The following is a 13,676-nucleotide window of genomic DNA, read 5'->3' as shown; positions in this document are numbered from 1 at the left end:
TAAACATTAAAGCTGAAGTTCTTACCTTAAGCCCCGGTGGCCCAGGAGGACCTTCAGGTCCTTGCATTCCAGGAAACCCAATCACACCCTGTAGTCCAGGCAAGCCTCTTTCTCCCTGTGGAAGAAGAAAGCTCATTAGCAACTAAATAGCTGAAGCTACTTCTTCAAGCAACCCACATATCCCGTTTCTGTGCTCAAGAAACCTGTTAGGTGGTAAGAAGCTACATGTGACAGCAAACATTTCACATTGGTATTTGAAAGACGGATTATTATAAACAAAGAAATATTTCTGGTTCAATAATAGGTTGGCAGAGTCTGAGTGTGGCATAATAGAAAAGCACTCTTTGAATGTCAATGAAACCTTTTTTCTGTCTCCCTAGATAGCACTGTTCATAACATGTTTATACCCCTGGGATCAGGAAGGCCACTTTCCCTCTACTAAGACTTACCTGCATTCCTACAGAGATACCATTAAACCCTGATAGAAAATCTAACACCCCAAATCAGCGATTAAATTCCTGAAAACTGCAAATGTCACTGTTCAGTCACTACTGTATGAATGGCCAATACCACTGCTCTTCTTGTATATCATTCACAACAGCAAATTTTGGAGACCAGGCTTGTCACTTAGTCTTGAGTTTCAGGGTGTTGCAGAGCCTGAGTGCTTTGAGATACAGGATCTTCCCAAGAAGCCAAACATACAGATTGTATGTGTCATCCTTTAGGTTCTTCTTTAATGCTGTATGGGACATCTGTGTTTTCTGTGCTGTCCCTCTCCTTACAACCCCAAATGTATTTAAATCAGATAAAACTAGAGGCAGAAAATCCATCCACACTCTACATCAATATTGCAGCTATTACACATTCACTATACTGGGACTCCCAGTGAAACCAAGAGGAAAACTGTCTGAATAAAGGCTGCAAAATCTACACATAGGGGAGAGGGAAAAAAAATTATGCATGTCAAAGTCTGAAAACAGCAAATCAAGCAAATCAAAAGCCATACGTTCCACACAGGAAGTAACTAGAGTTGTCCTTTCACGGTGTGGTGTGAAACAGGGAGAAACACTTCACATTGTCCAAAAAATGTGGGAATATTGGATGAATAAAACATTAGTGAGCAACTGCAAAAAGGAAAAGGTATCCAAGTTTGGACAACAGCTAAAAAACATGGCACCTGTTTTAGAAATTCAAAACACAGACCAATCTTCAAAGGATACCAACAAGGAAATAAGATCAACAAAGTTCAAAACACATACGCAAAGATTTAAGTATTTTCAGCAAAACAGTGAGAGATTAGATTGCTATTTGTAATTAACAAATGATTCAGTATTTGGATTTTAGGATCGTGAATAGCAAGAAACTTTTCTCCTGATTGTTTAGGACAAAGATTCACAGCAATATGCCAGTAACTTGCAGGGGCCAGCTGAGGACTGAGCACACAAGAGAGGAGGAACACCTGAGTCTTGGAGAGCTCACTCTTCAAGTAGGTGTAACAGGCATCTTGCAAAGAAAAGGTTATGATATGCAGGCAGAGGAAACCACAGATGACCCACAGACATGGTGCTAGCTACAGTTTTGGAAGATGAGAGGAACTGGAAGATTTGTGAAGTCACTAGGTTGATGTTGGTTTTTAGCTCCTTGGCCGGGATTTTGTTAAGAAGATGAAAAGACAAAGGAGAAGAGAGGTGATTGATGGGTAAGAAAAGCAAGGCCAAGGAGGAAGAAGGGGAGAAAACTATAACTGAGATGATAAGAGCATGAGACAGTGAAATCAAAGTAACACTCATTTATTAAAATTTCCTGCCAGGAAAAATTCTCCTGCTGCCTCTCATCTCCTTCCTCCCACAAAAATAAATCTTTCAATAAACAGGTTCTTTCTGAGGCAAACAATCAGTTTTTCCTTCAAGTGCCAAAATGGCATGATCTCCTCTATTTACTCCCCAGTATTCTTTGTCATCGCTTGAGAATAAAGTTTGCTAGTAACCCAAATCCCAGGCAGTGTGTTAGACCACAAAACACAGCAAAACAAAGCAAACAGCAGAACAGCTGAAGAAATATATTTCTAGGTCAGCTGTAAGAGGTACAAAGTCCAAGTTCTAAAGTAATTAAAATTGTTTTGAAAAATATTTTAAGGAAGAATGTGTCAGGATCCAGGCCTCTGAGTAAATGTTGAAGTAATTATCCTAAAATCTGAAGGCTATCTGAAATGTTGAACAGATTACAGAGGTTCTTAAACCCATACTTTGGCTGGCTAATTGGCACTGCAGTAACAAGTGGATCTCTACAAAACCAGATGTTGTGTCACTTCAGACCAGGATTTTACACTGAACCCTGGGCACTTGCTCTCATGACCTGCTGGGAGATGGACTAAGGAGGGAGAAGACACTCAAGTACATAAAACAGAGTTTTCCATTGCTGAAGAGAAGCACAACATGTGCAAATGAGAAGAAAACAAGATTATTTTGACACCTACGGAGAAATATGAGTCATGTGCAACATGACTAATACTTTATGCACTCAGGAGTTCTGTCCATTTGAGGATTTCAACACACTTTGAACCACTGCACCCTGCAACGCACGGAAATAGTCTTTCCTCCATTCTTAAGGAAAGATAAAACTGAGGTTTATAGATCAGATTTTCACTTAGTCTAAGGCTCCCTTAAGACTGTTCTGGCACTGTAAAAGGGCCTTAACATGCCTGTAAATCACTCACTAACGTAATGACTGCTTTAGCTTGCCAGGGAGGTTAACTCAAGGCTTGAAATAAATAAAAACTTGGGCTTCCAAGGCAACTATAGTCAATTCTTTCAAGGCTGTCTTCAACCTCCCAGGCTGCAATGTCTGAGGAGTAAAACATAGCTGCAGGAGCAGAGCCAAGACCATACCGAGTCACTTCAAGCTAAGATACATCCAGGTTTCCGTTGAAACATTTTATTTTACTGACTTGAACTGTTAGGCCAACAAGAAAAATAACTGGTTATTTGTCCAGGACTTCTGGAGATCCAGTCAAGCTACTGGATGTCCCAAGGCCTGGAGAGCACAACTCCTGAGCATCTGGAGGGCTGTACCGTCCCAAATTCTGCAGACTCATGGTTCCTCATACTGGAACTGAGCTCATCTTTTTGCCTGTGATTTGCCAGAGGGAAGTAAGGAAATATAAAGGTGACCACAGGTGTGAGAGCTGCCGGATCCCTCTTTGCATGCAACCTGCCACCTTGGCCACTTATTCTAACAGGGGAGCACGGACTTACACACTACTTACACCTCTCCCTCTACTCTGCTTTCCCATTTGATTTTACTGCAAAGTAAGTTTGGGGTAAGTAGTCCAAAGTAAGCATTGAGTAAGTAGCCCAAACTTGTGCAGTCTCAGGCTATGCAGTTAATGGGACCTTATTCCTCCATGCCATCCACGGAAACTCTGAGAAGTTAGGACAACCTATTCCACCAAGACCCAGTAACAGACCTAGGGATGTCTCCTGGGTTCAAGTCCCTTTCTTCAGTCCAGTTATCAGACTGCCTCTTTGTATAACAGTCTTAGAAAACTAGTGTGCCAAAACTTGTAAGGAAAGAAGCAGCGCTAATGAACAAAGGTCTAACTTCAATACTCCTGCTCTAGTTAGTACCAACTTCCACCATGAGATGGTTTTTTGGCATCAGTGAAACTACACTAAATTACAGTAAAATTCTATCAGTCTCAAAGTATCTACACCGAACAAGAGAGTACAGAAACTCTACCATCTAGAAGCTGTAAAGTCATGTGAATGCAGAGCTCCACATGTCCTAATGTCACTGGGTAGATCAGCCCACAGAGATCACTGGGGTAGCAACATTTGTACTGCTGCTTTCCTACCCAAAGTGGCTTATTTCGAACTTCAAGCTCAGATGAAGCTATTGCTTATTACGTTGTGCAGTACAGACATAAGCATGTCCTGAAGATGCCTTGCATTGCAAGGAAATACTTGAGCAGCATCCTTTCCCTGCTTGCCTGCCCAGTTCCTTTCTTCACTCAATGTTCCAGCCAAACAGCCCAACAGCTAGCGTTCGCACTACATTTATGCTGCAACTCATTAAGCATCCACACTACATAAATTGGCAAGCACCCGATCACCGCTGTTACCCCACTTATTTTTCGCTCAGCACTGAGATTTCTAGCTGCGATGTGTGAAGAGCATGAGACTCTGACTGTAAGGGCTATGTATTGTTCAAGTTCCAATATTCACAGCTGCAAAATCTTGGCAAGTAATATTGAAAGAGCTTCTGCTTCTTAAAAATCAATTCATGAGACTCAAAAATTAAAACAGATGTAACCAAGTCATCTGTACCTCTGCTGATTCAATGCAAACTGTCAGAAAGCACAAAGGAGAATTCATTACTCAGCTCACAAAAATGAATATTCTGTCACTCAGCTGCTGAAAATGCAGAGGTGCTACGTAAAAAGACAGCAAGTGCTCAGTCGCTGTTGCACTCATTTAATAAGCAAGATGCCTGTGTTAGTCCAGCTTTTGTGAAATGCATCCAAATGCCTTTGCATTAGATACTTCAAATTAAAAGCAATTGAATGGACTTCTAAACAGAGGTGAACCTGTTAAGAACGTAACTACATGGGCTGATATTTTTGCTGGCACCTGCCCTTCCAAATTAGCCATGAAATGTGTTTGACACATGGAACAACTGCAGATTGCTATGCAAGAGAGTCACATGAAGTAAGTAGTTTCAGAAGATTCAGCTGTAATAAATTAAGTGTTGAGGGGAGGAAATAATCACCACCCCATTATAAATTATTTCCCCTACTATTTTGTCTAGGGACTGCTGGACTGGGAGATTTTAGACTTGAGAGACTGGTAACATGGATATAAATCAACTGTTTCCAGAAGTGCAGGCTCACAGGGTGTCCGGGCCCATACGAATGTAATGTTCTCAGGCTCTCCAGAGACTCAGGCACGTGGTGAATAACAATGTGCAGATCTTCTGAAGCCATTTGAAAGATGCTTCATTTGCCTCTGCCAGCGATCGCCCTGCAATTGAGACGGCAGGACAGACACGTGCCCGCCCCTCAGCCGAAAAGGCATAAAACTCAGTCTTAGGGAGAGATGTCAAAAGGCAGCTGAGCTGATCTACCCAGCAAAGGTGGCTCTTCTCCTCCTCCTCCTTTTAGAGGGTGGTGCCACCTCACCCTTCTTTACACCAGCTGGTATGATTCCCTCAGCCTCCACCGCACCAGTTCAGCTCACTAAATTTACTCACTTTTCTTTAGCAAGTGAGCTTGCTCCAGCCTCAGTGAGCTGAGGAGCTCATCAGGTGGTCAGGCAGCTGCCAAAACCAATGCGAGGAGGACATAGCAATGCAGAATGCAGGGCAGAAAGGCAGTGAGAGCAGCTTCTCACCCCAGCGCAGTGGGGTTTGCTGGAGTTCATCCACCAGAGCTCCTCAGCTGTGCCTTTGCTGCAAGAGGAACTGAGCTGGGAGCCAACAAACACTTGACCTTGCTGGAGAGCCATCTTCAGACCAGTGTTGCTGCTGACTCCAACGTCGTTATAAGCTCAGACTTTCTCTCTCACAAACACACATGCTCCCCTCTTCCCAAAAGCTAATGTTCATTGAATTGAAACACCACCAAGGGCATGTGTGGCAAAGAAATGCAACTGCTTCAAGGTGAAAATTGAGGATGCAGTTTCCAAAAAGAGAGAAATAGGGCCTGATAATTCAGCATTCTTTTCTATTTTTCTCTTATCCTCAGTCTGATTTTAGAAGCAGTCTCAAACATTGCTTTTGAAAGAAATTAGTTTGAGACCTAGGTGCAACTGTTAACAAGAAAACCCACCATCCAAAACATAGAATCATAGAATCATTAAGGTTGGAAAAGACCTCTAAGATCATCGAGTCCAACCATCAACCCAACACCACCATGCCCACTAAACCATGTCCCTAAGCGCCGCATCTACACATCTTTTAAATACCTCCAGGGATGGGGACTCAACCACTTCCCTGGGCAGCCTCTTCCAATGTTTAACCACTCTTTCAGTAAAGAAATTTTTCCTCACGTCCAATCTAAACCTCCCCTGGCGCAACTTGAGGCCATTTCCTCTCGTCCTATCGCTTGTTACTTGGGAGGATCACACCTTGATGCTCCAGTGTGACCTTGTAAAATCTACAGCGATGCACAACAGCCTTGCAATGCACTACATGGTTTCTACCGAGACTATCCCAAGCCACATGAGAGGTGAACGCAGGCTCTGTATTTGTTCCTTCAGCTGATCTAACTGCGAGCGCTCAAGTGAATTGGCTTTGAGGTGTTAGACCAGTAATTACACTGCACAGTGGGAGACACTATTGTGCGATCTGAGTAGCACTCTCAAGTCACTGTGTTTCACTCCACACTCTTTTAAACATGTGTTACAGAATTGTAATCGGCTCAGTGTTACATTAGTGAAGACATACAAGTGGGGAATATCCAATTCTTTATTAAGAGTATTTTTAACCACCAGAGGGAGCAGCGGCCCCGAATATCTTTCAGGATTAAAATAAATATGTATTTTGTCCTCAGCTGTTTGTCCTCAGCTGCACTTACCATTTTCAGTATTTTATTGAAAGTATGAAGTGGATATCAGTCAAACAGAATTATTGCTATATGCTCACAGGGCAAGCGTCCTCAAATGCACTAAGGATGCTTAACATTACAAAAGTCTCACTGCGTGTCCTTCAGCACTAGAATCTATCTGTGCTATAGCTATACAATTCTGGAGCCACACGAGTAACGAGTAATTAATTACACAAACATAACTGTGAAGACATGCAAAGAATCTGTGTAGGAGCTCTGTAAAGATCTTGGCTCACCCAGAAGTTTTGGGGCTGAGCCCCTGACAGTATGCAGAATGGAAGAGGAGGGTTGGGGGGGGATGTCTGCGGGGGGTAGAGTCAGCAAAGTCTGGATTCTTGCACTGCCAGGAAGCATCTGAGAAAGCTCACTCACGTGGAAACGCGAGTCCAGCATTTTTGGCATGATTAACAGAAGGAGCAGCCATGACAGTTTTACGTCACCTGCACAGCTCCAGTCAGGCTGGTTGTGGGCTGGATGAGTCCCCTGCACAACTTCAAGCATTCCCAGGGCTGCTCTACATTATACGCAGACACGTATGTCAACAAAGAGCTACCCCAACAGTTGCTGGGGAACAGCACTCTCTAGTCATGCCCTCTCTGCCACGGTGCTAGTTCTGCCATCTCCTTCTCCCTTTGCTCCCTCCCTGGTGACTTTCACCTGTGGGACTCCTTCGGTCCCGCAGTTAAACCAGCTCTCAGGCTGCACTCCGACGTGGGAACACTGACAAGTGCCCACTTACGGTGCAAAAGCCAGTGCCATACAGGTTCATATACATAGGGGCAGAAGCTGCACTCTGATCACCAAATGATGGCATCTCACTGAGCTCTGGTTTTTCACTGCCTGAAAGGATTACTCTTCCTACTATGAAAGTATCCTTTCCTGAGCCTCGTGAATTTACAACACTGGGGAACCCGTGCAGCTTGATACAAAATGAACCCAAACCTCCAACAGTGAATCTATCAGTATAAACATTTAATGAGAGAGCTGTTCAGGTTTACAGTTCAGGGACTAAGCCTGTGCCTCTGCCTCCTAAATACGAAAGAATGCTTAGACTGAAAGCATATTTCAGTGTCGCCTCATGGCTGCACAGAGCATTCCTCAGGAAGCTGCTAAATGCTTCCCAGGAGTATAAAAATAGAAATAACGATCTTTGATTATGCTTTTCTCTACATATCAGTATGTATGTGTTTAGTTGGTGTGCAAGTAAGTGGGTGGATATACAGTGTGTCTGAATTTGTTTTAGAAGCTGAATAAGAAGTAAAATAAGCTGAGTGAAGTAAAATTAAAATTCAGAAGTCACTCACGGCTACAGACTCAGCCTCCATTTAATTAGTGTCAAGCAACCGGTTGCCTATCAGCCTTGTACAATTTCAGCTAAACCAGCTATAAGCAATGGCCCCTCCCTACATAATTTACCAAGCCTTCTTCATGTAATTCCTCTTCTTGCTCACCCCATAGTTATTCCTCATTTTCCAACTGCGGTAGTCAGGTTTTTTCAACAGAGGTGCCCAAATTTCACTTTTTAGTGAAATTTTTCTTGAGCCATGTACACTTTTAACTTAAGATCTGAATGTTTCCTTACATTTGTGTGTCTTTGGCTGATGTACTTTTTGTGTGATATTTGACTCCAGTGTAGATAAATGTTACAGATCCAGAAGTAGCTAGTATGCTGAGGAGGAACATATTTGTACTTACAGCAAAATATTATTTTGCTTGCTTCCCCTCAATTAAAAAAAAAAAAAGAAAAAAGAAGAAAAAGTCACTGAAGTTTAGTGAGGTACATGCACCTCTCATTCATTCACAAAAGACAGCATGCATGACCCCTAGTTCAAGCATTTTATGAGCCAGGAGTAGTCTACCTCAAAGCATGATTGAGGGCATGGTATATAAAGGACAGGAATACAAAGACAAGATTAACAGATAGCAGAAGCCAATAGACAGCAAGTGAACTTTATTTTCTAACTGTGGAAGTCTGTCTGCACGAAGTTTGGCAGTTTAACACCAAGGTATGTGTTTCATTGTCTTTATGTTTAAACTTTTCTTGATTTTTGAAAAGAAGACCCACAGAGCTCATGCATGTTTCAGGAGGAAGTCACACAAATCTTTTAGCAAAGGTACGCATGGTTTTTTCCAAACTTTTTTTTTCTTTTTAAATCAGACGTGGGTCAAGGAGCCTCCTTCCATCAGTTAGAGCCACGCTGGGGAATAGAAGAACCTCAAAGAACCACGAGGGAAGAGGACGTTTGAAGGACAAATGCGTTTGCAGTGTAAAAAGAAGGAAATTCTATCACCTGGAGACAGGTTGCATCAAAAGGGTACTACATTTCCCACCCCTTCTAATCATCTGTTGAATTCATTAGGTCTGAGTAACTCTTCCTTTGTTTTATTGCACATTGTGTTAAATCACTTCCAGTGTTGAAGGTCCAAGAATATAAGGGGTAAAAATGCTCCACGCCCTTCCTTCTTCATTAGTGAAAATTATTTAGCATTTGTTTGTACTTGGCATTGTTTAAAGGCTCACATTTAAAGATGAAACAGCAGAAAAAAAAAGGTCCTGAACTTTTCAGGGTTTTTTAATTTATTTTTGTTCAGATCCGAGACCTGGAATGAAATGTGACGTTACATGCAAGTTTTATTCCCTTGCCAAAGGTTTGTCGTGGACATATTTACAGAAAATAATCTCTTCCATAAATAGTAAAAACATGGGCAGCTGGTCCTAGACAGTACAGACTGCAATAAAGTACTACTCATAATGAGGTAGCTCATATCTTAGAGAGTACATGACAGACTACTATTCTAGACAGTGCTATTCTAGCTGCTTTTTGGGGCTAGGTTTGAAATGGCATTTCAAAAGTTTTAAACATTTTGAAAGTTGCATAGGAGCAAAATATCTTTCCACAAAAGCTAGAGGAAATATTCTAGCTTCTGACTTTTTATCATGAAAATACCAGAAGGCAGATAACCTTGTGCCTCAAAAGTGTAAATCAGTGTTTCTTCAATTTAATCTCTAGAGTCTCTTGACTTAACCAGAAGCATTGGAGAACAGACACTACAACATAATTTTTTTCTAGTACCTTCAGGGTTGTTCAGCCTAAACCAATTAAGTTGTTGAAGATGTGATAATCATTAGTAATGCTGACAACCAAATATTTCCCTTATTTTGACACTGTGGAGGATATCGGCATCATTACTTGTCAGTGAATGCCAACCAGAAGTTGGTATACGGCTTAGCAGGTGTCTTTAAGGTTTTCTTTTTGACCAAAAAAAAAAAAAAAAAAAAGGCGGCAAGGATGTGTACACGGGCCTGTCAGAACACACGAAATCCGCGATGTATGACTGCCACCCAGAGGAGCCCGCGGGGAAGCGACACAGCCACGGGATGCGGGATGGCGAGTCACCGGGGACAGCTCTTCCCCTCCGGCGCCACTCGCACCGGCAACGCCGATCTCCCCTGCCCTTCCTGAAAGCTGATTGTGCCCAATGACGGGTAGGGTGCAAAGACAGTTTTGCTGCCAAAAGTTTGTGCTTCGCCTACACCTGGAGAGTTTCACTTTTCCAAGCACTATCCTTTTCCTTTTTGTCTGAGGTAAACATCGTCCCTCAGCTCCCATGCCTTGGCATTGATATAAATTAATTACATTTAATACCTAGAACTTCCTAAAGAGAACCCGTTGGAGGAGTTTTACGAGGCTGCGTGTGTCCTTGCTGGATTTCCAGCTTCCATCTCCACATTTTCAGACAGAAATGAAGTTTGAGTTGAAGATTTGTAATTGCATCCTTAACTCACAGATCTCGCTAAAGGTGCTGCAGAGAGCTGGCAGCAACACTGGCTTCTCTGTTCACTGCTCCACTCTACGAGCCTTTGGTATTGTTCCCTTTTTTCCACCTAACTCCTGACGCTGGAGTCAGAGGGCGCTTTAGATTGCCCCTCTGTGCTAGAGTCCCTCCCCTCCATTACCACTACTTAAACCCATCCGTTTTGCAGTTCTGCAGCATCTTTCAGTCTTTGCTTGGCAGTCGAGCAAACTGTTCTAACAAAACTAAGGGTCACCAACCACCCCCCAAAGCTTTTAGTATTCTGCTAACTAGCCATTAAATACTTTTGTTGCATCCGTTCACAGTCAGTAACAGCGTCGAATGAGAAAAGAGTGAGAGGACATCCGATTTGATGCCAGTGTCTGTGTTCACTCACTCACTCTACTCAGTTACTTACTTCAACTGTGCACACTGATCTTAGACACAAGCCTTGGTGAGAATTATTTTTGTTGGCATATCAAAACACTTAAAAATTCCAGCTGAAGTTCAGTGGAAGCTGTCACATGCTTGCTTTAAGAGCTACAAAATTTATGGGTAGGTTTTGCCATTCTAGTTACTCTTAAATATTCTAAGAGACAGAAACACGATTTTCCAGACAGGAGTCTAAGCTGCTTTTCCCTTGGCTTTACCTTAATTTTGCTTTTCTTCTGTTGTTAAAGATGATATAGGAGAAGATTTTACCTGTTACTGAAAGCTAATAATTATTTTCATCATTTAGGTTAACTTTCTTTACTATGTTGTCTATAACTCAATTTACTTAGAATCATAGAATCATAGAATCATTAAGGTTGGAAAGGACCTCTAAGATCATCGAGTCCAACCGTCAACCCAACACCACCATGCCCACTAAACCATGTTCCTAAGCACCTCATCTACACGTCTTTTAAATACTTCCAGGGATGGTGACTCAACCACTTCCCTGGGCAGCCTGTTCCAATGTTTAACCACTTTCAGTAACGAAATTTTTCCTCATGTCCTTTACTTATTGTCCTGTAAAACTTTCTCAGGTGTTAATACTTACCTGAAAGGAAATGTAGATCCTTTCTAGCATCTCTTAAAAACGCTTTCTCAGCTGTTCTTGCTCCTTCTGTGATATTAAACTTCTTTCTTGGCTAAACTAAAGAGGTTCTCCAGATGGTTAGGAACTTGCTTGCATGATAAAGTACTCCACTATCACTTTTTTAGCAGCTACTTCAGGTTTCCTCTTTGAAAATCCCACTTTCACGCTGCCTCTTACTGTTCTGTCTCCTTCTAGGCATCTATGGTTACAAGTTTTGCTATTGCTTCTGCTGGAAGTGTTTTTGAGAATTTTGTATTAAATTTGGCTTTTAATCCTTTCTTAATGAAATCCAAACTTTAAGACAATTCAGATCTGCTTTTCTGAAAGCCAACATCATATGGCCGGATGTTTTCAATGACTAATGTAAGTAAGTTACGACCTCCCACTGAAAACATAGGTCTACAATCTGAAATAGGAGGTAGCTGAGCAAAGAGAATCAAACAACTACCTACCACTAGTATGAGGTAAAAAAAACCCAAAACCAAAAACAAACCCCCAAACCACTTTTTGCTCTTGGCTAGAAAGACTAGAAAGTGACTGAAGGAGATTACCACATTACTGTGGTTCCCTAGTAATAATGATATATGCCCAGATTGCTTCTTGTGAATACTGCTACAGCGAAAATGTAGGCAGAGACTGATTATTAAGTGCATCAAGTATTAAATTCTTGTGTGGGAACTGACATATCACAGAACCGTCAATTATAATGGCTGGCTTGGTCTGAGATCCCCAGCAAACACAATATAAATTGAATGGCAGAATGATTTAAAGAAGCCTGAGGGGTAAGCTACGAAATGTAGCTACTGCCGTTCCCCAGACATATGCTGTCCCAGACCCGTAATCTACACCCACAAAGCCCTGCCTGCGTCATAGAGTATTAGTGTTATGGGCAGCAAGATGAACATACAAAAAGCAAAAGCAGACTGCAGGTGCTGTCACGCATATGACCAGGTACTAAAAAACTGCACGTCAGGACGTAAGTTTTATAATCACTATGTAGTCAGTAGATACTGGAAGCGTGACTCTGTTTGCATGGACAAAATTTTAAATTTGGGAAGATTCCAAACTACACACGGATATTGCAGAGGCACTGGGCAGCTCCGCTTCCCGAGCATGCAGATTTCAGAGAGGTGGAGATCTTACAGGTCTTTTCTCATCTTACTTTGATCTCACATTTGGGAAACTTTAGTGACTTCACTGGAGGCTTACATACTTCAGATCAAAATAAGACCCTGTAATCCTTTGACAAACCACAATGAAGACATACGCTAACAGCAGTTGTACAAATGTAAAATCAAACTCTGTGAGGCTAGAGAGCATGTTTTATTCCGTGAAGAAATGCCTGAGATTATTATACCAACACCTTTACAAGCAAGATAGGCATCTGGCAACAGCTGCTTAAAAGGTCGTATTGTGCCAACTGAAATACTACTGTGTGTAAACCTTTAGAAGTCAGCTCTGAAAACTAAATATGAGGGTACCCCATCACACAGTATTACTGGGATATCTGCTTTTTTAGCACTCTTTCCATACAGATAAATTCATCAGTGTAATCCACTAGTTTCTGTTAATCAAAGATATGTACCGTACCAAGTGCAAAAATACATCTTAGTATAGAAAATGTTGCCAGAGACATTCGGTTTCATTTGGGCAAACGGCACAAATGGTTCCAATGACTATTTCAAATGAAGAAAATCTGATGGCTCCAGATGCCACTTAGCAGTTTGGTCTGCCAGTTGGGAAACTGTAGAAAACTTTCAATATTTAGCATATCCCACTCAATATTATTCAGTCTTTTGACATATCGTTCTTTTCAAGAATAGCAGCTTTGCTGGTGTGCTCTCTTTACGAAACATAGATGTTCTTTTTCCCTGATTTGAATTAAAAGGATTATTTTACTCTGAGTGACATAAAGAAAGGGTAAATCAATAAAAATACACTACTGTCACTGCAGAATTGACACAAACATTGTGACAACGGCCTGATTTTCAAAACTATTTATAAACCACAAGTCTCCTTGAAGAACATCAGATCTGCAGCTGATCAATAGCTTTGCTTATTTTATTATGGTCTTCTGATTTCCCTCTTTCACAAATGATTAGACGAGTTCATATTATCTATTAGCCCTTTCCAGACTGCAAACACAGTCTTGCCTCCCACATTGCCCATCACCCCTCTTGTCAACTTTATGTCCCTCTC

General features: G+C 41.7%; 1 protein-coding gene across 1 annotated transcript in view; it reads right to left on the bottom strand.

Moving 5' to 3' along the window:
• Positions 1 to 13,676, bottom strand: part of COL4A1 (collagen type IV alpha 1 chain) — a 135,425-nt gene that overhangs the window by 56,639 nt on the left and 65,110 nt on the right. Inside the window, exon 3 of the mRNA XM_076361127.1 lies at positions 26 to 115. Coding sequence (XP_076217242.1) covers positions 26 to 115 — 90 coding nt within the window. The remainder of the gene's footprint in view (positions 1 to 25; positions 116 to 13,676) is intronic.

This window comes from Aptenodytes patagonicus, chromosome 1 (genome assembly GCF_965638725.1).
Source record: "Aptenodytes patagonicus chromosome 1, bAptPat1.pri.cur, whole genome shotgun sequence".
NCBI classification, from domain to species: domain Eukaryota; kingdom Metazoa; phylum Chordata; class Aves; order Sphenisciformes; family Spheniscidae; genus Aptenodytes; species Aptenodytes patagonicus.
The sequence above is the reverse complement of the archived record's forward strand: the minus strand, read 5'-3'. Positions and strand labels throughout refer to the sequence as shown.